Source organism: Limanda limanda, chromosome 10 (assembly GCF_963576545.1).
Source record: "Limanda limanda chromosome 10, fLimLim1.1, whole genome shotgun sequence".
NCBI classification, from domain to species: domain Eukaryota; kingdom Metazoa; phylum Chordata; class Actinopteri; order Pleuronectiformes; family Pleuronectidae; genus Limanda; species Limanda limanda.
Genome location: NC_083645.1, coordinates 23979934 through 24006353, shown reverse-complemented (window position 1 = coordinate 24006353; position 26420 = coordinate 23979934). Strand labels below are relative to the sequence as shown.

General features: G+C 42.2%; 1 protein-coding gene across 1 annotated transcript in view; it reads left to right on the top strand.

The window, feature by feature from the left end:
* The window catches only part of fstl5 (follistatin-like 5), a 134878-nt gene that overhangs the window by 104417 nt on the left and 4041 nt on the right, over positions 1 to 26420 (top strand). The window contains exons 12-16 of the mRNA XM_061079209.1: positions 11284 to 11310; positions 11548 to 11666; positions 16168 to 16317; positions 19660 to 19767; positions 21869 to 21993. Coding sequence (XP_060935192.1) covers positions 11284 to 11310; positions 11548 to 11666; positions 16168 to 16317; positions 19660 to 19767; positions 21869 to 21993 — 529 coding nt within the window. The remainder of the gene's footprint in view (positions 1 to 11283; positions 11311 to 11547; positions 11667 to 16167; positions 16318 to 19659; positions 19768 to 21868; positions 21994 to 26420) is intronic.

The window sequence follows — 26420 nt, the reverse complement described above, 5'->3', positions numbered from 1 at the left end:
AGGTCAAGGAGGAACATGCAGTCTCATCTTTTCATAAAAATGGAAATGAGAGCGTGTGCAATTCAGTGACTGGGCCGATTCCATCTGCTGACGATGGTTCCGGATACAATCAAGAGCTCCTGAGCAGCTGCTGAATGGACGTCATACTGCGGGTGTATTGTCAACACATGCAGTTTTCTCTAAAGACGAACTGACCAATCAGGAGTTGAAGCATCAATCATGATCATATCTCAGGGGAAAGCAATGTCTTCACAACCTAAAAGAAGCTTGTTATCATGTACTGTACGCCTCCGAGCAGAAGACCTTCAACAGTCTTTGGAGGTTCCAGAGCCAAAGCGATCTGGGAGGCCCTACATCAAACCCTAATCTCTGCAAACAGCCTCTGCATGTGAATGTGCAGGAGATAAAGATGAGGGACCAGGTTTTGGGGCCGAAAGGCGTCTGGTTTTCATCTGTAGTCGACTTCCCCGGCAGGTAAACAGTGTGTGTGGAGAGAAAAAGAAGCAGAACACATTGACCGACATCAGCCTTTTGATTTATCTGCATTTGCATACAAATTACTGTTAATAGGGATGAGCCAAATGTCATCTGGACCTAAAACACCTTCAAAAAGTACGAGATAACAGAAACTAGTCGGACTGGAAACACAGTACAATGAAGGGAAGATGGAGCCGTGGCACAGATCGTCTACACTGGTAGCCTCAGAAATATCGTAGCCCCAAGAGGCTAATTTGTTGTCAGACAATAGCAGATGGGCTCTGAGATTGCATGGAAACACATGCTACATGATAGATGTGCTAGTCTTCAAACCTCTAACATTACATGGCTATAGGCAGAGAGGTATAGCGGCATGTGGCCCTCTTAAGGGGTCTACCACCAGAATGTGCTCATGAAATTGCAGTTGCTGTTGCAGCCGTTCTCAGGGGCCTCGGGCGATTCCCTGCAACCTGTCACAGCGGCCCTGTGTTCAGGCGTCGGACCCTCTGGTGCCAACTGAGTTATCCTCAGGCACAGCGAACATGTACCACTGATATTAAAAAAACGGGGGGTCCCATTGATCTGATGCAGATACAGATTCAAATGACACGTTGCATTTGTACATGACATTTTCTTTTGTATCTGACTTTGTGGAAAGTAATTATCTAATTTCCTGGGAAAGTGTATTCATGATCTGCCTCGGGCCACTCGTTCAAAAACACTCGAATTAGAGAGAGAGAGGGGGCTGAATAACAAACTGAGCTCAGCTGTCAAAGGAAGCAAAGCCGGAGCCGAGCAGGAGAACATGATGTGATGAGCGAGGCATAAATGAGCCTCTTTAAGATGAGTCCACCGCAGAGGAGCGTGAAGGTCAGAACCTTGTTGTTCTTCGCGGGCGCCTACACAGCGGCGGAATCGTTCTTCTCTCAGATTTACCCAAGCGCCTCGTTGTTTGGGAGAAACCTGAGCAGTCACTGTTCTGAGATCTCTTTAACCGTCTGTCACCAGCAGGCAGAGCCCCATCCGTCTCTGACAGGCTGCTGCTAAACTGGCATAAATATCTGCCCCTTCGCCATGGGCCAATTATTTCTGCGGCGTCAGAGGAATCCACCGAGGCTCAGAACCAGCGTTTGTTGCTGTAGTCTCTTCACTTTCTCACGTCTTCACATTATGCTGCAGTCCGTGTTGGTATCGGCAGTGGTGTATAAAGTACTTGAAAGCCATACTTAAGTAAAAGTAAAGATATCTTACCTGAAAGTGACTTCGGTAAAAGTAGAAGTCACCCGTCAGAAAATGACTTGAGTAAAAGTGTTAAAGTAGCTCATATTAAAAGTACTTAAGTATCAAAAGTATCTGGTGTTGAAATGTACTTAAGTATCAAAAGTAAAAGTACAAGTACCAAAATTAAAAATGCAAAGTGCTTTTTATAGTAGGCCTATACAGACACAAAACAACCCAAAATGTTTCTCTTCAAGATTTATCTCAACTGACTGAAAAATTATAACAACAATATGAATATAATGTATATAATGTATAATTTTACAAATTTTGAACCCTAGATGAGAGAGAGAGAGAGAGAGAGAGAGAGAGAGAGAGAGAGAACCAACCTCCCCTGCTCAAGTAACGAGCCAGTTTGAGAATGTAAGAAGTAGAAAGTACACATATTTTTTTCAAATGTAACGAGTAAAAGTAAAAAGGTCGTCAGGAAAAGAAATACTCAAGTAAAGTACAGATATGTGAAAAATCTACTTATGTACAGAAACAAAGTATTTCTACTTTGTTACTTCCCACCACTGGGTATCGGGGATTTGCAGGAGGACCGTACAGTGGACTGAGGCTGGGAGTCGCTCTGGCTGCTGCTCTTTTGCCCTTTTTTAAACTCGAGTGCCCTTCTGGACCAAATAAAGAACTTTTAATTACGGGAGTTATTCACCGAGCTGCTGAGCCGCAGTTCAAAAGGTGACGGAATCGTTGTCAGTCGAGTCTCTGACTTGAGGAGGAAAGAAAACTCCATTTAGACCTGTCTCTCTCACTTGGCAGGAGGACTTCACTGTATAATTCACTTTTATTGTGTTCTCCTTACAGAGCTCATTAGCATAGAGGACAGAACAGGAGCATTGTTATCTGGTTTGTTCTCACTGTGACTGTGACTGTTCCCCTTGAACCCTTCAAGCCTTTATTAGGATCTGTGGACGTTTTGTTTAAATGCTCATACTCTTTATCATAAGCGATATACCTCCGCAGAATATTTTAATGGGTTATCACTTGGCTACGGTTGATGTGTCTTTCAAAATAAAGTTTATTATTGGCTCCACGTTGTTTACAGGGATGGTGCTCTCTGAAAAAGATGAAACAAAGTCGAGAGAGAGAGACAAGAAGCTGGAGGAGGCAGCTTAGGCAAAGGCTTGTTTTGCAAACTTGGTTCAACACAGACAGATAACAGACGAATCCTCGTGGATGAAATATTCAGCAGCTATTTTACACACTTTATCTCCAGTCAATGCTTTGTTCTCCATGTGGTGGTGGCACAGGTTGTACTGGTGCAGGAGACTTGAATACAAATTATCATGCAAATCCATCAACTCTAGAAAGTATCCTGTTTTCTGGATATCTGGCTCCATCTCCGCCTCTTTACAGTCCACTTATTAATGTTTACAAGTCGTGTTTAAGGTCCAGACAACCCGTTGGCTAATCTCTATTAGAAGCTATTTGCATAAGAAAGCAGATTATTTAAAAAAGCTTCTTCTAACTAAAATCGACATACGACACTTTACCTCTTAATTGTTTGTTCTGCTAAATTATTTCTGCCACCTCCTCAAACGAGAAGGACAAAATCCAGAATGCTTCTGGCCCCAAAATATTTCTTAAGAGGGATTAAGTTACCATGATTTACAGTCAGTTCTTTATATCCTAGCATTCTCTGTTCCTACATACTGTCCTCTAACTGTTTATGATTCACTGTAAATTACCTTTACATATTTCAGCAGGGAGAAGGGATCTTGAAACTTCAGTGGGCAGGGAAGCAAGTTTACGCCTTTATACTGAAAAACATCTCCACTCAGTCGTGATCAGTTATTGAATTCGTGACACATCTGCAGACGGGCTGAGGTCACTTCACCCGTTTCCATTTATATGGACTGTACCTTTATTTTTGCTATTTTAAAGTATTGTGTCGGTTGCTTTCCCTTAAATGTAGATCACCAAATTATCTCTGGTGTTTCTGCTTCTAACTAAAATCGACATATGACACTTTACCTCTTAATTGTTTGTTCTGCTAAATTATTTCTGCCACCTCCTCAAACGAGAAGGACAAAATCCAGAATGCTTCTGGCCCCAAAATATTTCTTAAGAGGGATTAAGTTACCATGATTTACAGTCAGTTCTTTATATCCTAGCATTCTCTTCTCCTCCATACTGTCCTCTCACTGTTTATGATTCACTGTAAATGACCTTTACATACGTCAGCAGGGAGAAGGGATCTTGACACTTCAGTGGGCAGGGAAGCAAGTTTACGCCTTTATACTGAAAAACATCTCCACTCAGTCGTGATCAGCTATTGAATTCGTGACACATCTGCAGACGGGCTGAGGTCACTTCACCCGTTTCCAATCCATATGTACTGTACCTTTATTTTTGCTATTTTAAAGTATTGTGTCGGTTGCTTTCCCTTAAATGTAGATCGCCCTGTTCTCTCTGGTGCTTCTTCTTCTAACTAAAATCGACATACGACACTTTACCTCTTAATTGTTTGTTCTGCTAAATTATTTCTGCCACCTCCTCAAACGAGAAGGACAAAATCCAGAATGCTTCTGGCCCCAAAATATTTCTTAAGAGGGATTAAGTTACCATGATTTACAGTCAGTTCTTTATATCCTAGCATTCTCTGTTCCTACATACTGTCCTCTAACTGTTTATGATTCACTGTAAATTACCTTTACATATTTCAGCAGGGAGAAGGGATCTTGAAACTTCAGTGGGCAGGGAAGCAAGTTTACGCCTTTATACTGAAAAACATCTCCACTCAGTCGTGATCAGTTATTGAATTCGTGACACATCTGCAGACGGGCTGAGGTCACTTCACCCGTTTCCATTTATATGGACTGTACCTTTATTTTTGCTATTTTAAAGTATTGTGTCGGTTGCTTTCCCTTAAATGTAGATCACCAAATTATCTCTGGTGTTTCTGCTTCTAACTAAAATCGACATATGACACTTTACCTCTTAATTGTTTGTTCTGCTAAATTATTTCTGCCACCTCCTCAAACGAGAAGGACAAAATCCAGAATGCTTCTGGCCCCAAAATATTTCTTAAGAGGGATTAAGTTACCATGATTTACAGTCAGTTCTTTATATCCTAGCATTCTCTTCTCCTCCATACTGTCCTCTCACTGTTTATGATTCACTGTAAATGACCTTTACATACGTCAGCAGGGAGAAGGGATCTTGACACTTCAGTGGGCAGGGAAGCAAGTTTACGCCTTTATACTGAAAAACATCTCCACTCAGTCGTGATCAGCTATTGAATTCGTGACACATCTGCAGACGGGCTGAGGTCACTTCAACCCTTTCCAATCCATATGGACTGTACCTTTTTTTCTATTTTAAAGTATTGCGTCGGTTGCTTTCCCTTAAATGTAGATCACCAAGTTATCTCTGGTGTTTCTGCTTCTAACTAAAATCGACATATGACACTTTACCTCTTAGTTGTTTGTTCTGCTAAATTATTTCTGCCACCTCCTCAAACGAGAAGGACAAAATCCAGAATACTTCTGGCCCCAAAATATTTCTTAAGAGGGATTTAGTTACCATGATTTACAGTCAGTTCTTTATATCCTAGCATTCTCTGTTCCTACATACTGTCCTCTAACTGTTTATGATTCACTGTAAATTACCTTTACATATTTCAGCAGGGAGAAGGGATCTTGACACTTCAGTGGGCAGGGAAGCAAGTTTACGCCTTTATACTGAAAAACATCTCCACTCAGTCGTGATCAGTTATTGAATTCGTGACACATCTGCAGACGGGCTGAGGTCACTTCACCCGTTTCCAATCCATATGGACTGTACCTTTATTTTGGCTATTTTAAAGTATTGCGTCGGTTGCTTTCCCTTAAATGTAGATCACCCTGTTCTCTCTGGTGTTTCTTCTTCTAACAAATGACACTATATATATTTACTCGAGCCGCGATTTTGCACTTTTGCCGTTATTTGGAGTCACTACAATCCAAATAAACTTGACATTTCACATTGTTGCTATTGCATTAAATAGATTATCGAAACCAAACTTCTCCGAAAAAATTTAATTTACACATACATCAGGTTGAGAACAGCTTCCTACGGTTTATTGAACTTTGTACTCCATGTCCCATCTGCTAACATGCAGGAGGCAGGGTCAATGAACTATTGATTTGACCTTGTTAATCAGCTTTTTAATGTCTTTATTTTATTCTCTTTACCTCTTTATTCTATGTTCTGCTAAATTATTTCTCCCGCCACCTTTCGATATTGAGATGTTCCTCAGCTCTGGTTCCAATCAGACAGGACACTGGTTCAGGAGAGGTGGATCTAATAAGTGAAATCAATGCGGGTGAAGTGATTGGTTGGACCTGAGCCGTGCAATCTCCTGCGCTTTGATCCCACACGGACGAGGACGACCACTTCACACCAAAGTCTTCACAAAGCTCTTTTCATTCTGAGCTCTCTGGCAAACTGTCTGCTCCATATCCCCTGAATAGAGATCAGCTGGTGCCAAAACAGCGTCCATGTTTCCATCAGCGCCGTCCCTCCCATCACAGCAGGTTCTCACACAGAGTCGGACGAGCTGCCAGCAGCGAGCGGCTCTAACCAGGCAGCGACTCCATCTCCAGTGCCAGGAGCCGAGTGGCTGTCGACTGGGTTTCATGCTGAAGGCCTCGTGAAGCGATTATCGTAAATCCAGCGGAAAGTTTAAATGCCTTAAAGCCGCGGTTCCAACATGACAGCTTATGGATATTTCCTGCTGATGCTTTCTGTAACAAACCTGTTGTAATGGGAATATTATTGATAGGAATTAGAAGGTGGGAACCTCCAGGCACCTCAAGATTCACTTCTTATCCCAATGTGACTATAAGAGGTGGATATCTTCATCGGCCTCATGGACGTGCTTCAAAAAGGGAGTTATCCTGTTACTAGTGTGCTTTAATTTACAAAATAAGGTGAATCACTACAAAACGAAGCTAACAGAAAACCAGCTAAAAAAGATTAACAGAAATTCTTAAAAGGCTTAGTCACCCTTAAGCCATTTTCAGACATTTAAACTGTTCAGAGTCGGATGTTTCCAGAACAGCAGGAAATTGTCTGGAGGACGAGACGTATAAATATCTGGATTTTTATTTATAGCACCAGCATCGGTTCTTGCTCACAGTGAATTCTTGTGAGTTTAGTGCACGTTTGAAAACAGATTTATTGACTTCAGTCTTTATAAAGCATTAAAATTAAAATTTAAAATTTAATGAAACGTACAAAAAAGTGCTTACCTGCTTTGCACGGACAGACATTCACCTTTCCATGTGTCCAGTAGCAGTTTTTGTTTCTGTTGAGCACAGACGGAGAGTTTTATTTCTCAGGCTTTGATGTTTCATGCTCTCTCCATTAACTCGAAACTCTCAGGGATTTTTTTCCTTCAAGGATTAAGTCTTTTCGAAACTTTTCCTCCTAAAGACATGATACGCCGTTCAGTCAGTCCCCCCCCCACAGGCTTCCAGCTCTAACTCCAGTGCAGGCAGAGCTGTCATCCTGAAGGCTCTCCGACTGCACCTGACTGTAAATCGTAGTGTGTGGGACTTTCTGTTGAAGTCGGCCCTCAATCATCAATCATCCTCGAATCTTTGCAGCACGGCAACAGAAAATGAAATCAGACAAATTCGCTGGCTGCAGAAAAGAAGGTGAATATATAAAAGCTGAATCTCTGAGTCATGGCTGTGTAGTGCAGAGTGAGGCCAAAGGACTGAAACTGATCTTTCCCTTCATCAGTATTCCCTTCAACGCGACGGAGAGCAACTCACAACCGGTTGGTCGCCACTTTGAATTAGCATGCAGCGCGCCAGTGTCTGAAATGACCTGTCGTGACTTTCCCTTCACTGCTGAATCTGTCATTTTCTCCATTTTTCAAATCATACAAGACAAATATATATATTTTTTAGATCTGCTTGGCTTGTAAGAGTTTCAACTTCATGACCTCAGCTCACATTAGAGTTGACTTCTACTCTCTTTGGAAAGTTTTTATCTTTTTAAGATTTGCTGCTGATTTTCTGTATATTGGTGCCAATTATCAACAGGAAAGCAAAGGGAAAAAAACACACAAAAATGCTGAAATCCCATAAAAGATAAACAGAACTCTCCTAATTTCAGTAATGAACAAGAAATATTGATATTAGTCAATTGAGGGAACCTTCTACGACTGATAAACACTTATAGAATGAGGCCTAACCGGAAAAAGGGTAAAGAAATTCAGTATCACCAGATTCTACTGAATTTACAAACTGTTTTCAAGACAAGAATAGAGATAACATGAGAGGTTGTTCTAAATCAAGTTAATAAGAAGTATTCAAACAAAGAACTCATTCGAGAAAGCAGAATAGAAGTAATCTATAAAGTTTCTTCAGGTCTACTAGTTAAGAACCAACGCAGGGGTCCAGAGGCGTCTCCGTCCTGGACGAACTGTAAGTGGGAGCTGGCAGGTGGAAGCATAATCCTGCTGCCAGAGTAATGGATATGAGTTGTACCAGCTCCGCATGTTATCAATCATGGCAGAGACGGGATATTTGCTTTGTATCAATGCAGATGAGGAAGGGGGGAAAGATTTTTCTTCCGTTTCATTTGTCATTCCGTTGGGCTTCCTCGTGACTGCGAGCGCGGCACTCAGCCTGTTACAGCCGCGGCAGTTTGTCAGTGATAAAGTATTTGTGCGGGGCCTATAATTGAAGCATAACTTCAACACACTGCAGGGGTCAATATTTTCCCAGAAACCCTCTTGGCTAGGATCTGGAAAGTGCGGCAAACAAATGTGCACGACCGCGCCAGTCATCTTGCGTTACGTTTCACATTTGCATCCACTCTCTGACCCAATTAGTCTACAGATATTATGCATTCGCCGTCTCCCGCCACGCTTCTCCGGTGAACGCCACCGGCTGTTTGGCCCCACTGACGCAGCGGCGCGCTCTTGTAAACAAATTGAATTTATGTAACCTTGCTGACGGGGAGGAACCGCAGAGTCGGCGGCGCCCGGTGCACACGCATCGGCGTTCCCCGAGCCCGGTGGAAACACAGTTATTACGGGCAGAAAAGAGTGAACTCACCGCCTACAGTGGCAAGCAGCTTGTTTTGTTTTATGGATGATGAAGTTGATGTATGGGCCCCTTGTATTCGCAGAGCAGCTACAGTCTCTCTGCAGAGTGATGAATAGCATCAATACTGTGGGCTATTGGAAAAGACCCGGGCACACCAGATCTCATCTCAACTCCTCTTTTCCATTTTCTCCATGTTCCATTTTTTGGCACATCTCAAATAAATGGTATTGTTTTTCCCCCTTTTTTTTGTTGTGTCCTTTCCTTGCCTCCTTCCTTCCTCACGTCCTCCTTTCCTTGTCCCTGTATCTTAAGATCCCCACTCCCTTTGTGTAACTTTTAATGAGCTGAAAGGTATGCAGGAGTGCATAGGAAACACATGACAAAGCACTTTTGAAAGATTAAGGCTGACTGACTGCACGGTGGAGTTTCGTTGGCTTTGTCTCCTTCGTTCTTTCCCTCTTTCTTTCCTCTCTGCGTCCGTCCGCCCGAACAAGAGGCGGCAGGAACGAGCGCCGCATTAGAGGTGAGATTAGAATCGGATGTGAATTGGGCTGGAGATTGGTTTGTAGCCTGAAAATGCCTGAAAATGGAAGATGGGGTGGAAAGCAGAGGGAGGACTGGGTGACAGATGAACAATGAGAGAGAAGGTCACGGTTAAAAAGGCAGCGTGAGAGGATCGAGCTGCTGCTGCTGGAGGATAAAGCTGATTGAGTGGTTAAATCTGCTCTGGTATTTAGACGATACAGTTGTGTGCAAACGTGTGAGCAGCTCTGGGCAAATTAGCTAATTATTAATCATTGAAATTGATACCAATCAAAGTTGTTTGTTCTCAACTGAGACAAAGCACAACAAACTATGTATAGAAATAACAAACTATAAGTCAGATATGAGATTTAATAAAGAATTGGTCATAACCAAAGCTCTAAAGACAGATCATTTTTCCAGTCTTGTTCAGAACAAAACATTTTGGCCATTGTTTACTCTTACTAACGTACAAGCAATATAACGCACACTTTTCACTCCGTTATGAGAACAAGTTTCAACTCTCCTGCTGTTTTTTTATGTCCTTACGGAGAAAAACATCTTTACCTCCAACAAAATTGTACATTTTGAAGGATGACTTTGAATTTCCCTTACAGGCAGAACATCTCTGGCTGTATACTCTCATATATCACTGCTGTGTTATATAACATATTTTATACAAAAACATAATACAATATAATACAGTACTTGAGTTGGACTTTATCTCTTAAGAAGTGAAGTTGCAATGACTTGACAATAGAAGAAACAAGGTTGGGGTCTCACAAAGCACAAGAGTCAGAGGAGAGTCAGTCGAGAATTTATCAGCTCTGGAATTCTCCTCATTTTACATTTTCTCAATCTGCCTAACACAGACTAATTTCAGACTAATCCTAAAGCCACATTTTTCTATCTTTATCTTCAAATGATAAAAATGAACTTTTCATTGTCCATTGCTGCAGCATGTGTAGGAAACTTCAGCCGACAATCTGGCTTTCTCTGGCTTTGTTAGGTGGTATCGGTCTGGCTACTGACAGAGAACTGTGTTTTCTGTGAGGCCAACTTTGGGCTTTTTAACTTTGACAGCTTGTACATTCATAACGACACAAGCATAATATGTCTCCTTCATTGTTTTTGTATATTTTTTTACTTTAAAAGTCAACAGTTCCCCTAGAGGTTCCCGAACATCTGGACCCATCTGCAAACTGGCTTCAGATTCTCTTCTCACCACATCACTTATTTAGTCGTCAACCGTTGTGTCTCTTATTCTCCGAGTGCTCTGAAAGCCAGCGGATCGGGGGTTTGGGGTCGACCCATTAAACCACTCAGGGTGTTGTGTGGCTTTCAATCCACATCTCACATCATTAGTCACCTCTAAGTGAATTTAACGAGAAATTACCCAGAACAGGAGCCAACACTGAAGGATCTGCGCACTAATCCCAGCTAATGATGTATGATAATCATCTGAGCCTGAAACCTGTGCATGTGTGTCTAAGGCGGCTTATCCATAAAACTCTTCGTATTGAAGGGTGATGATCTGATGTCTCTGGATGTTTTCTATATATATATATATTTATTTTCTCCTATTTCACCGATTCAGCGTTTCCGCCTTCCAAAAATCATGAGGCGTTTTACAGCGCTTGTAGTTTGTGGACTGTGCTCCACTCTGTAGTGTTTGGTATCAAATTATTTCCAAGCAGAGTGCTCCATCGATTGTCTGTTGCCATCGGTGTCAGGGAGACAGTTTCCATAAAACTTTCATGGGGCCCTCCCTTCCTCTCGGCCCCGATACGAGTTAGTGTTCGGTTGTTAGCTCTCACAAAAGGGGACACTATTGATTCTTGCATTTATTTTCATCCTTGTTTTTCTCTCTCTCTCTCTCTCTCTCTCTCTCTCTCTCTCTCTCTCTCTCTCTCTCTCTCTCTCTCTCTCTCTCTCTCTCTCTCTCTCTCCCTCACAGTGGCGAACATTTTGTGGCGAGAAGAAGGTACGTCTCTGCGGCGCCTGCTCCACTCTAGCATTCATTATTCGGAGTTAATTGAATTTTTGTAATAGGGTTGGTGAACTGTGATGAGAGGGATTAAATAATGTGATGCTTTGGAAGTAGATAACAGTGTTGTAGGCTTATTTCCGTTGCAAACATTCACACTGTGCAGAGGCACCAGCTCCTTCAGGTGTGTAACGGAGCTGTTTCTCACTTTCTCTCTCTCTCTCTCTCCTGTAGGTCTCGGCATTGGCAACATGTTCTATGTGTTCTATGAAGACGGTATAAAAGTCATTCAGCCGGTGGCGTGTGAGATACAACGACACATTAAGCCCAGTGAGAAGCTGCTGGCTCTGCAGGTGAGTGCTGGGGAAGAAGAAACAGCTTTGTTATTTTTGACTCGCTGCACTTTTCCTGTGTGAGAACGAGCACTCTGACTTTATTGTTGCTGTAGATCATAATTTCATCTGCACGATGGAGCTGAAGGTGTGAAGCTGGGCGGCATTTTCCCCCAAACTGTAAATTCTCATTTGACCATTTCCTTGTATTAATATCGTCAGCATAGAAACACGTTTGGTTTGTTACAATTCTCCATTGTTATGCAAAGGCACCAAGTCACAGTCACAGAACCAGTGAAGCAGCAAATTTAAACTTGTGGATTCATATAATAATGAACTGAAAAGCCAAATGAAACAATTAAATGTTTTCGTCGGTTTATTACAAATCAGGAGCTTTACAGGAGCTTCCTCTCAGGTTGAGTTATGCCGGCCTCAGAGTTTTCACAGATGCCTTCTCGTGTTATATCGGTGGATCAGGTAACTTTGTGTTGTTGAAGCTGCTGAATATCAAACCCCCAGTCGACTGACACCAGATGTTCCGCTAACTCTCAGGCTGTATTGTAAACAACACAACTCTCATCCACTGTGTTCCTCAGCAGGATGACTCACAAAGTGCTGAACCCAATTTACACCAAAATTTACACATCCAGGAATGTTTCTTAAAGTTTACTTATAGTTGTGAGATTTTCCACCATTTTCGTCAGCTAGTTGGAAAATAGATCGGATGTCAGAGGGAAAAAAGAAGATGTTATTGTGTTGAGATCTCAGAGTGTCTCCAATTCAGTACAATGTGGCTTAGATGTGCAGGCTTGTTTGGCCTCGGAGGAAAGATCTGCTGTCTGCCACTCGAGTGATACCTCCACTGAGGTGTTTTCATCTCTGTTAGCAGTAATACGCAAAAAGTACTGAACCGATTGCCATCAAACTTAGTGGAGGGGCGGGCCAAGAACCCAATAAACTTCTGTCTGGATCCAGATTAGGGGGCAAATCCAGGGTTTTATATTTTCATTGTCTTCAATATAGTTTTTAACATTTCCCAGGGGATAATTCTGGTCTGTTTAGGGGGCAGATATTTATGTGTGTGCAATTTGGTGCAGATATTAATACAAATCTGGATGTATTGAATTTAAATGTGGTTTCATAATGGGACTGTGGGCCTTGGGGGAGTTATATGCTCTACTAAGTATAACTCCTTCTAGTTGTTAGTTGTGGCAATGAAAATCAACCATTCTTCACACTGGAGAAACTGAATCTTTTAGTTACAAATATTTTACCTTTAATGCCCTAATTTCCACCTATAATTATATGTTCTTTTTTATGTATAGTTGACTTTTAAAATATCAAAAAAACCAAAATTGGGCCTGTGCACTCAACTAAGAGCGAATCTAGGGTTACCCAGGTAACCCAAGAATGAACACAGGCTGAACAAAGGGTGAACACAGGGTGAACACAGCCACTCTCTTTAATTCCATACATTGGCGGACCACCTGCAGTCGGGGGGGCTTCACCTCTCCGTGGAGCCTCCCTCGCTGACTCACCGTTTATCACCGAACCTCTCAAGCTGCAAAATATTCCAAGAGGCTCGTTGATAGATACCTGGTAGATTTACACGTGTTCTCCAAAGGACAGGTTTCCTCCGAGCTGCTTCTCATCCACCAGCCGCTCACTGATTGGACGGCTGTTATACATAATGCAGTGCGGTGAATGCACAACAATCAGCCGAGCGCTCCTGGGAGAGGTGTGTTTGTATTAGGGTATCAATCACCGCCAGGGCTGCGCTGCCAGCTCCAGTTGCTGTCTTGGGGGATTGCTGCGTGAACGCTAGGCCGCTCCCAAGCTCAAGTTCCCCCCATCACCAGGGAGCATTGATTGATTTGTTTATGGTAATGGCGCGGCCGATCCATTATCCTTAAGTACCGTATAGAGTGTTTTACCGTGATACGCTCAGTATCAGGGAAAACATTCCAATGTCCAAATGCAGTAAAGCCGACTTCCCTCTGCGGCAGAGGAGAATCTGAAAATCCTGTCGTGTCCCTGAAGGAACATGATCAACAGCTTAAAGCAGTTTCTCTCAGTGTTTCACTCTGGAGGCGCTTTAATTTGTCTGAGAAGACTCATTCCTTTAAAGTGATCATCAACAAGTTAGTAAAATATATAGGACGACGTGTAATGCAAATATCTCAATTATTTGTCCTGTCCTATCCGTGGTATCAGAAAGGTTTCTTTTTCTTATTTATTTTTTATTTTTTTACTCAGATCACTACTATGCACAATAATATTCAACACTTTACATCTATATTTATATCATGGTCACTTATAATGGTTACATTGCAATATTTATATTTTCCTTTATACTATCTTGTAGTATTATTTATATTATGGTCACTTACTTTTAATTATTTTTTCTGTATCATGGTCACTACTGTTGCAATATTACTTATAATACTTTTGTTTTCATTACAATAACACTTACATCACTCCACTTTCTCCCCAGTACCTGCTTTTGCACAGTGTCTGTTTTGCAGGTTGTTTTTGTTTTCTGTATATTTTTACTCTCATTATGTGTAGTTTAGTAGTGTATATATTTTGATCTTTCTTTTTTATTGTTGCTTCGGCACTGTTATTTAAATTATGTTTTTCTCTTTTTTGCTGTAACAAGTGAATTTCCCCGTTGTGTGGATAAATAAAGAAATCTAATCTAGGTCTCGGCTACAGACAGAGACAGACTTTGGTTTTAAGTTAATGACGTTTCAGTGTCGCCAGTGTACAGAAGAATTGCCTCATACTATACAGAGACTGAATATTCAAGAGAAGTATCCGAAGAAGGGATAAATATCATTCTTCGACCAACTGACCTGTCAACCATTTGAAAAGCAGCAGCGAGACAAACGTCCAGATGTTTTCTCCTCTGCTTCACATTGCCAGTTCATAGCAGTTTGGATTGAGACCTTGGAGAAACACCTTGAGGGAACAGTAAGTGTCAAAGTGAGCCGCTACTTTGCTTTAGAATTTCTCTTTCTGACACTTTGGATGTTGCTGCTCCGCTGCTTCCTGCAGTTTCCCTGCCCTCAGATGGCTGATGATGTGTCACAAATATATTAACGCCACAAATCATCCACTGGCTAAACTGAGGGACTATCAGAGGACTCGTATTTTTTCAGCAGGACTGTTTAAATGTCATCGCTCAGCTGCAAAATCCCTATAAAATGCTCTTTTAAGGGATTTCAGCGGATCAATGGAAAAAACATTACACTGGTCTATTATCAGGAGAGGGTAAGAATATCAATAACAAAGGGTGAAACATATCTACACTCGTTTGAAGCTGCCGAATACTCCGTAAATCACATTAATGCAATGTAACCGCACTCATACAGACATATGCAACACACGTAAACACGAGGAGGATTACGACCGCCTCCATTCACACCCTCCGCTGGGCGTCAGATGTTCGATTTCTCACCTCCTAAAAGGTGCAATAAGTACGGTTTTACAGCCACATAACACAGAATGACCCTGTGTGGGTCTACGAGGGGGGGTGGGGGGATTCATACAGTTCAATACCAGTGATGATTGCTTCAGCGGACTGCCTGGATTCCTGGCTCTGGTCGCTGGGACTCCTCTAACCTGTTTTGGATGGGAAACGCTGACAGATGGTGCAGCGACTGGACCTGGAAAGATGCTACCGATTAAAAAACAAGGTGCCACGAGGACCAAAGAGCCAGAGAGCTGTCAGTGTTTTAAAACGCCCAAATGAGCCGGTTTAACTCGCCCCTGGAGAGAGAAAGCACAGGAGGGGAAGAGGATGAGTCGGGAGGCGGGGGACGAGCGGGAAACTGCAGCAGATATAAATTCTGAGACTGTTTCTGCCTCTCCACCCCCTCCACTTCCGATCCTTTACATACTTCAGTGGAGTTCATACATTACCTAATGTCCTTCTAACTAAAAGACATTGGCTTGTGGGAAGGTTCCTGTCACCCAACGCCTCGGCGGTTGTAAATACAGTGAGAGGGAGAGAGAGAGAGAGAGAGAGAGAGAGAGAGAGAGAGAGAGAGAGAGAGAGAGAGAGTTTCTCCCCGACACGCAGGAGCCCTTCATTCATCCTTGCTGGCCAGCGGCTCCTTAAATCATCCCACACTAATGCAGCCCTGGGCCGGGGAGGGGGTGAAAGGGAGGAAGACTCCAGAGTCGGGAGGCTGGTTCAGGCTCCCAGCGGCCGGGGGGGGAGGCGAGCGCTGCCAGGACTGGAGGATGAACATCCGCAGATCGTCGGCAGGGTTTTTGTTTCCCGGGGATTACGTGTTTTCGACAAATGTGAGCGATTACCGAGATCTGTGCAGGACCTGGCAAAAATCTCATTTATCCAAGTTGCCAACATGCGATAAGACGGTCGAGGAGTAAACAAACGCAGAATAATGACTGGATGGAGATAATTGTTTTTTAACGAGCCGTATTTCCCCGTGATGTGAGAAAACAATTAATTGACCCAGTGTGTTTGTGTGTTTCTGCTTTTCTTTCCCCCCAGGAGGAGGTGTGCCCCACCTCGCCGGGGGAGGCGGTCCAGAGGTGTGTGTGGTCGTCAGCGGTCAACGTCAAGGACAAGTTTATTTATGTGACACAGCCGACCTTGAATCGAGTGCTGCTGGTTGACGTCCAGACTCAGAAGGCCGTCCAGGTAATTTTCAGGCTAAATTGGAAAACGGGGTTCACGTCCACCTGTGCCAGCGACACCACAACAATATATGAGAGATAGTTCATGTGAGGGAAGTTGACAACACGGTCACACGGAGGCAGAACAAACCTCAAGGTTGAAGGAAGCAAGAGAGTTTCTTTACCTTCCCCTAAAAAAAATGTGTTACCACTTTGACACAAAGGAAACATATTTCACAAGATCCTTCGAGAAGTCGTTTTTTTCTGAGAGTACAATACAGACTCAGGATTCAGTTTGTGCATTGTCCTTCATCCAGAAACAATAATTTCAAAGCACAGGACCTCAGCTTTTCAATCAAAGTGCCTGTGAAACTTCAACCAGGCTCTTTAGAATTATCAGATATGTCCGGATTTCAAATATTCTACTTGAGTAATAATTTAGCAGGATACTTATACACAAGGGGCAGAGCTGTGGTGTGTGTATTTCCGAACATCAAGTGTTGGCAGGAGGCTGAATAAATCACAACACGCTTGACAGTCGGTCGACTCTGACTGGCACTAATGTCAGTGATGTGGGAAATGATCCACACTTTAATAACTGGAAGTTAAAAAGACAAAAGCAGGAGGAAGACAAAGCTCAGCAGCGGGTGGGCCACACGAGGCTGAGGGGCAAACACAGCAACGGTAACTAACGAGGGGGCTTTGAATCACTTGGTTGCCTGGTAACGGACGTACAATGTGGCTGAGTGACGTGAACAGATAGTGGCATTCTTTAGACTCCGGCCAATCATAATTAAGGACCTGATTTAAAGTAAGTACATGGCTGCCATTTAAAATGTAGAGTCCAAAATCACTCGTTAATGCCTGTGTCCCACACACTGAACAGCAAGCTGAGGATTTAAAGGAATTTGGCCACTGGCAATGAATGCAACTGTAGTTTCTGGACTCATATTTGACTCATAGCTGAAATTATTGTGCATTTATTTGTTGAGATTTTAACTTTAATCTCATAATTTGCTCAACTCGAAAAAAAGTACAGTCAGTTTATTGATGTATAAGATAAAATCACAGCCCAAATGATATTAGTGCCTTTCAAAATATTCTGATCTGTTCTCGGTTCTTGGTTTGTGGAAATATTAGATAATGTTGAAAAATTATCTAGACGTCCTGGTTGCCCCTAACTACAGTCATTTCCTTTCAAACCATCACTGGGGGATCCAGGGTCATAACTATGCTATGATATGGCCCTTTGAACTCGATTTTGCAGAACTTAGGTTAAAAAATAGCCCGTTGGTCACAGCACCTTTCCCACCTGTTCATTTTGGTTTGGACCCGAGGAGGCAGGTGTGATGGCTCTGTACCAGTAAGAATAATGTGTCAGACATTTTGAATTAACATGTCTTCCTGCCGCTGTGCTGTGGTAAACATGAATCAAGCTGCCATTCAAACTGCTTCTCTGCCAGAAAAACCCAGAATACATATTTCAATTTGATTTGTTAGGATTATTTATCATTTCAGTTACTTGCAGACAAAAACAGCAACAGACGACAGGAGACTTTTGTGTCTGGTTCCTCTGGCGTTGGAGTTTTCTGCTCGTCGCTTTTTCGGGTTTCTCCCTCGTCTGAAAGCTTTGCATCACCCCGGCTCTGTTCCACTCTGTTCCACTTCCTCCTTTAACTCAGCTGCTTACCTCTGACCTGCTCCGTTTCGTACATGCCGCCGCTGTCGAGACTCACGCTTAACCTCTGCGTCGATGTGGCGAGCGAGTCACCCTGAGACCAACCTCCACGGAGACCGTCACCCGGCAACTTCTCACAGATATTGTTACATGGCAACCCCTGCCGTTTTCTTCACAGCTAGTGGAAGTGGCAATCCCTCCAAATCCCGGCCACCTCACAGCACCGTTTATTCTCCTGAGGGAGTTCTATTTTTCGCCAGGCGAGCTCAGGAAATAGAACCGTTCCCACATGACAACATTCAGCACATTTTCCGCGAGCAGCATTCGGCTAAATGATCAGTGTCAGTGGGGTTTTTGTTGGGATGTGTCCGGTTGATTCATGGGGGTTCAAATCCCTGCAGATGTTTCCAACAGCATAACAACTGTTTACAGCTCACAAGGCTCCCAGGGACCCGCCGGTAAAAAGGTTGTTGTCCTCAGCACTGTCACAAGCTCATTATCCAGTTGCCTGGAGGTTTAGCTTCATTGCATTATATCAGCAGTTGATAATTAAACTACCTGAAGCCGTCTCTCGTCTCAAATAGCACGAGGTTGTTCTGGTTTCCCTGGTTCCAACGTCCTATTGAAATATAAAATATGATTGACATGCACACGATAGAATCAAGGAGAAAAATGTATTTTGAAACTTCTGACCAATTAAATATCTGGTGAGGACTTTTTGATGAACAGATTGGATGCAAAGTGCACGCGGATGAATGTTTGAAGTCGCCGCAGTGTTTCTTCCGCGCTTCATCTCCGACAGATCCGCCGTCGCAGCTGAATTTACAAGAGCATATTGGATGAGGATCTTGATAATCTTCCTCCACCAGAAAGAAGTTGATAGAGAAAAAGGCAAAAGAAGGAAAAGAACAACACGAACACCTGTTCTCTCCGATGACTACATGCTCAGAGATTAGTTGGGATTCAGAGGATATTCTCATCTTCCCCTCTCTTTTTTAGCAAGAACCCTCTGAGGAGCTGTTCACTCTCTCATGAAACGATATATATTTTGCCTGGGTAAACAATACTATAATGGCTCCAGAGCAAAAAACAAATACTATAGAAAGTAAACTGCAGTTAAAGGGAATTGTGGGAATACCGGGGTGGAATTATTTCCTTGAAAAACAGCATGATTGCTTTTCTCCGTGACGCAGCTTCATCTTCTCCCTCATACCTTCCCTATTCCCTGGGAGCTGCGGAGGTAATGCACGAGGAGCCGTTTCCTGTCACATGCGACTCATCCTTTGTTCCGACTTGGAAAACTGCTGCCGTGCGTCAGGGAACGGATAAAGACTGAAAGCAATTACTTCGCTGCGGTAAAGCAATTGTCTCTGTCACCACTCGATTTCAAATGCAGCCGAACACCAAAAACACCTTGTACATAAGAGGCACCCCCCCGTCCGGTCCGCCTTGTTAGGAGAAGCCTGGCTCCTGTCAACCCTGATGCATTAGTCTGCAGGAAAACTTTTCAAAAGCATTACCAGCGCACATCAAAGCGGGATCTCTTCAAACGCAAAGTCTAGATTCCCCTTAAATTGTTATTCTGCAGACCCTGCTGGCTTTAAAGGCTCCGTTTGGTTTGGTTGTGTGTGTGTGTGCGCGTGTGTTTGTGTGTCTGTGTGTGTCTGTGTGCGTGTGTGTCCCCTCCAGACGGTCAGCACCGATCCTTATCCTGTGAAGCTCCACTATGACAAATCTCACGACCAGGTGTGGCTGCTCAGCTGGGGAGACGCGGAGAAGAACTTCCCGACTCTGCAGGTAAATCATCATTATTTGAGAGGATTTGATTTCAGGTTGGTAAAGGGACAGAGTTTGTGTTTCACATGAATTTGTTTCCTGTTAATCCCCAAATTTAAATTCCAACTTTGTTTTGTTCAACCACCAGCAAAGAACCCAGTGAAATTCAATTCACACAAATCAGCTCCATTCACACTGACACACTTTATTCCACCTGCAACAAATACACAAACACCCTCTGCAGTCATGTTGTTAGGTCCAAGATCCTTTTCCCTTAGCTACACATGTACAGTTTATTATAAACAACCTTATTATCACCGTCCTGGCGAGACCCGACATCTTATTAAATGCGAATTTAAACTTGAAGTGTTTCTCCCCCTTTTTTCCAATATGTCCTGGACGTGGCATTAATCACTGCAGCCTCTCTGGGATTTTGAGTTGTTGATTTGTTTGTCTTGCCTGATGAGGATAATTAATATTCACTCACAGAGCGCCACGCAGGTATTTGGACAGTGACACATTTTCAATTGTTCGGGCTCTGGAGTCGAGCACAGTGGAAATTAAATAGAAAAAGAAACAGTTAGGAAGAGCTGCCGACTTTCAGCTTTAAAACGATGAGCCTGTTGTCTTTAGAAATCAAAACCATCAGAGTCGGGGAATTATATAGTTGTTTTTTTAAATAGATACACATGTTTTTTTTGTATAGATCCCTTAATGTGCTGTTATAAGACTTGGGACCAGGATGTGCACTACTGTGTGTACTGGCTGCTATGTTTTACTGCAATTTCATTTCACGTATTGTTCCGTAGTAACTTTGTTTATAACTTGAATAAACAGAATAGAACTGAAGCGATCAGTTGATTAAACAATGAGTCGCTTATACAAGAAAAACTACATTGTAGTTAAATTGTCTCCTTCACATTTGTGAGGACTTTCTCTTGTGTATTGATCATTTAATAGATTTTAAGTTGTCAACTGGTGAGACTGAACAAGATGTTTCACAAATTTAGATTTTTACACAGTCTGACATTTGATTGGCCAATAGGTCAAACCATGGGAAGCATAATTAGCACTTTAATCAATTATTACATTTGTCATACATTGCAACAACCTTTACTGATTGTAGCTTTACAGGTGACCCATTAACTTTAGCTCCATATAATTTTCCGATATATAAAGTTATCTTTTAAGGGTGAAGGGGGAGCTGGAGCCGTTTCCAGGTCACACTGGGCCGACGTACAGACACACACTAATTAATACACATGCACACCTTTAATTTAGAGTCTGCAATCCACTTCCAACCTGCATCTCTTCAGACTATGGGAGGAAACTGGAATATGGAGAGAAATCCCACAGAGACACGAGGAGAACTTGCAAATGTCACACAGAAACACGCTGGGGTTCTAGCCTACTTGCTGAGAGGCAACGGCTCCCACCACCTCACCACTGTGCAGCATCCACACAGTTCCCCATCGAATGCACCTACATACTGATACAGATATAGAGCAACTGCAAACAAGCCAACATCAGCAGCAATATATAATTTATTGTTTGTACAAACCAAACAGAACGTAACAGAAACACAGCAAAGCAAACGTGCAAACACTGACAGAATTTACTGTATTTCTCCCTGACACACATTTACTATAAATACAATCAACAAATATATCGTGTCTTTGCTTTTATCGCTTCCTCTGACATTTATCTCAGATTCAGCTCAAGACTTGAGGGGTTTTATTTGAAAATCCCTCTTGTCATCGCCTGCACAGAAATTCATGAAAGCAGGGTTTGGTCTGAAGCTATTTGCTTTGTGCATCGTGGTATAATCAAAGCAAATGCTGCCCACACACAAACCACGTGGCTGCTCGCTTCTTATGCATGAACGAGGGTTATTTAGACGCCTGTGACAACAGCGCTCATCACCTCCCACAGAGAAGATCTCAGGAATAAGAGGATTTCACAGTTTTATCCCGACTCAAGCAAAGATAAACATGATAGAAAAACAAATTAAGTGATTTACTCGGGTGGACTTTTGAGAAATCACTGCCTTCTGGTTTGTGAGCTACGAATAAGACCGAGGCTCATGTTGAAACCCCCCATCTCCCCTGCTACTGTTCTGCAGGTGATCAATCAGGCCAGTGGACGAGCCTCCCACCACACGGTGCACACGCAGCCGGTGGGCCGGCGCTTCGACAGGGTGGACGACTTCTTCATCCCCGCCTCCAGCCTCATCGTTAACCACGTCAGGTTCGTTCCACAGGATCCGAGAGATCATGATAGTTTAATTCATCCCATCGGCATTTGATTCCCCTTTTAGAACATTTTAGTTCAAAAAAACAACAACACCCAGTCGTCTTTTAAACAACAACAACAACAACAAGCAGAAAAAAAACACACATGGGAGGAAGAAGAGGGAGAGAAGGAGGAGGAAGAGGGAACAAAGGGAGGGAGTCAGAGATAGTAACCTTTTTTGTTGAGACGGACTATTTATCTAACATGTAAAATCTTTTACAATCCAATACAACAGCTCTGCCATGAATTTGACCTCAAAGCTAATAAGTGTCATTTCTCTCCATAAATGTGTAATTACATAATAAATGTATCTGTTTGTCAATTAACACGTTAATGCTTGTGTATAAAATACTGAATATTAGCATCAGAAAGGGAGGGAGTCAGAGATAGTAACCTTTTTTGTTGAGACGGACTATTTATCGATGTCCACGTTCAATACTACAATAATGATTTGGATGGGCGTTAAGTGAGAGAGTGTGCAATGGAGGTTGTGGGAGAAAGTCCCTGGTGCTGCAGATGAGTTTCACGGACACTCACTTGATATAGTCGTAACCTTTCTTCCATGAGCTGCGCTGGATTAATAGTTTACATCAGACTGTTGTGAATCCACAAAGCCAGTTACAGTCAACCGATCATTTTTTAATTATCAAAGGTTCAGTCTTCTGACAGTTACTCTGGCAGGAGGCTGAGTTTAATTGATTAAAAATGAATAGATCTCAACAGCATAAAAAGTTATTATATCGACTCAGCTTCCTTGGCCGTGGAAACTAAAAACACTACATGCTGTTGGTTAGGTGTCAAAGGTCAAATATTCCAAATGAAAGACAGAATCTCTTTCTAAGGAAACGACCGTTCTAAACCTGCCTGTTTAGGATTGTTTGGCCTGTAGTGACGCTTTAGTTGCACTGCTGCTGTTGTTGAGATCCACACTTGTGCTGTCGAGTCCCAGCCACAGCTGCATCACACCCGAGATGCAAACATTTCAGTTTACAAAGAATATTGGTGAGAATTATATTAAATAGATAAACAAGCCTGAGGAAAAATAATGTAGGTTTTTAATAGATTCTGTTTGCAGCTCAAACAATTCCTGTTAATTTGAGTTTCTGAATCTTTAACAAGATACTTTAATTACATTTCTCAAGAGAAATAGTTATTTAATTTACACTCAGAAACTTTATTATAAACACATGTACATCTTTTACAATCCAATACAACAGCTCTGCCATGAATTTGACCTCAAAGCTAATAAGGGTCATTTCTCACTATAAATTTGTAATTAAATAATATGTTTATCTGTTTGTCTATTAACACGTTAATGCTTGTGTATAAAATACTGAATATTAGCATCAGAAAGGGAGGGAGTCAGAGATAGTAACCTTTTTTGTTGAGACGGACTATTTATCGATGTCCACGTTCAATACTACAATAATGATTTGGATGGGCGTTAAGTGAGAGAGTGTGCAATGGAGGTTGTGGGAGAAAGTCCCTGTGGTCATCTGGTGCTGCAGATGAGTTTCACGGACACTCACCTGAAATAGGCGTAACCTTTCTTCCATGAGCTGCACTGGATTAATAGTTTACATCAGACTGTTGTGAATCCACAAAGCCAGTTACAGTCAACCGATCATTTTTAAATTATCAAAGGTTCAGTCTTCTGACAGTTACTCTGGCAGGAGGCTGAGTTTAATTGATTAAAAATGAATAGATCTCAACAGCATAAAAAGTTATTATATCGACTCGGCTTCCTCGGCCATGGAAACTAAAAACACTACATGCTGTTGGTTAGGTGTCAAAGGTCAAATATTCTAGATTTCCCAATTTAGGTGTCAGCACAGAGACTTTAATTATGTCCTAATAGACACTTATGCTTTTCTAAAATGTCAAATTCGAAAGAACACTAGTTCAGTGACCGTTCTAAACCTGCCTGTTTAGGATTGTTTGGCCTGTAGTGACGCTTTAGTTGCACTGCTGCTGTTGTTGTGATCCACACTTGTGCTGTCGAGTCCCAGCCGCAGCTGCTTCACACCCGAGATGCAAACATTTTAGTTGACAAAGAATATTGGTGAGAATTATATTAAATAGGTAAACAAGCCTGAGGAAATATAGTGTAGGTTTTTAATAGATTCTGTTTGCAGCTCAAACAATTCCTGTTAATTTGAGTTTCTGAATCTTTAACAAGATACTTTAATTACATTTCTCAAGAGAAATAGTTATTTAATTTACACTCAGAAACTTTATTATACGCACATGTAAAATCGTTTACAACCCAATACAGCAGCTCTGCCATGAATTTGACCTCAAAGCTAATAAGGGTAATTTCTCACTATAAATTTGTAATTAAATAATATGTTTATCTGTTTGGCAATTAACACTTGCCAAACAGATTAATGCTGGTGTATAAAATACTGAATATTAGCATCATTGAAGTCTTTTTCATCATCTTTCTTGTTTTGTCTTGTTTTGCTCTGTGTTTTTTTACTCTAATGCACTTTGTGACCTTGGTTGGAAAAGTGCTGCAGGAATAAAGTTGCATGGCTGATTTACAGTATTTATTATTATAACAGTTGTGTTTGTACCCATCTACCTAATGCTGCCACTAAGTAGCTGCGTCGTATTTCAATCTCACAACTAAAGTAACCTATAAAAAAAGTAAAACAATAAGGATATAAAAGAATAGATTTCCCATATCGACTGGTCGTTACGTATCTGGTGCAGTTATTAGTCAATGTGCTCTCTGTGTGAGCACTTAGCTCTGAACCGGCTCTGTCCCTGAAACAAGGTTAGACGGTGTAATTGCGTTGCTAAGCATCAGCGATGGAAAGTAAATGCTGATGACCACCATTTGGACCGAGCAGCAGTAAATCAGAGCCGCACAGACTGTGTGAGCTCCTGTAAAAAGAAAAAAAGACCCCGGTCATCAACATGTCAACATGAACTTAATCAATCAATTACAGAGTTTGTATCTGTCCACGTTTCATTTTTTTGATGATATCACAGACGCATCAGAAAACAGCCGCCTCCTCAGTTCTGACGTCCCCAGAGTCCCGGTGTCAAAGAGGCCGGTTCCTCTGAAACAGCTCGAATCACACAAACACACAGTGTGAGGACAGGAGGATTAGTTGTGTTTGAGACAGATGAGGAAATAAAAAAACCCACGAAGCAGCAAAGACATTTCTGTTGATCATCAACAAAAAGCCCAGACGTGCTGAATACAGAGGGAATGGAATTGCTGGGCTGGTTTTTCACGAGTCATGAGTAGTTGTCACACTCGGGCTTAACGTGCACAGAGAAAAGCTGCTTTCAAACGCTTGGGTGATGTCATGGAGAGGCCAGGACCAGGCGGGAGGTCTGGAGGATTTCAGGATGTTAATGGTCTCATGGAGAGGGGCGACGGGGGGGGGGGGCTCTGTTGCTAGCACAGCTGTAATTAGATCCACTGAGACCGGTGAGGATGTTGTGTTTGAAAGTCGTCTTCACCAGGTACCTACTCATCATTGTCCTGGACAGCAGCTTTCTGATTGTTCCTGCTACAACCGGCTCCTCATATTGTGGATGTTGTTTACATGCTGAAATACCATCGTAAAATATAAAGGCCACACGTTTCACTGGTTGTACATGAAACTTGCTTTCTCTTTGTACAGCTGCAGTTCAAATACACAAAGTGCTGCAGGTACAAATGGTGTCAGGATAGGGAAGTGTTTAAAACCCTTAAATCTACTATACCGTTTGTAGATTGATGATTATTTTCTTGATTGAGTTTATCCAGAAATCAGAAATTCTCAAAACCTAAGGTGATGATGGAAAAAAATGGAGATTGCTGAATGATTTAATGTCAATTGATTAAGTGACTAATATCTTAAATTTTTCATGGTTTATCTCTATTTGTTTAACCTGTAAAATGTACTAGAAATAGTAATACATTACTTGAGCATTTTCCATGAGTCGTAAAGTCTAAAACCAAAAGAAATGAAGTTTTCCTTCACAAAACCTAAAGGAAAGCAATTAATCAAGTACAGACTGATAAACCTTATGACAGTCGACTTCTCCAGCCACTTCAACACCTCACAAATTCAAGAATCTCCACCTCATTACACTGAAAACCACGTCTCATGTCAGCTGCTTTTATTGCAGTTATAAGGAGTCCTTGAGTTAACTACTGCCTGGCGCCTCTTCCTTTGTTTGTTAGTACACAGCTCTTTGTCCGTCGGCGGCAGCGCAGCATCGATCAGTCGATTTAGCAACATGAGCAGCGTGTGAGCAGCCGACATAAATTCTGCAACTTCTGGTGATTGTTTAACGACGAGGGATTCCCTCAGCAGCCACTGTAAAGCTACCAGGAACTTCTGGGGGCTGTCATTCATTAGACCCATCGACTTACAGTC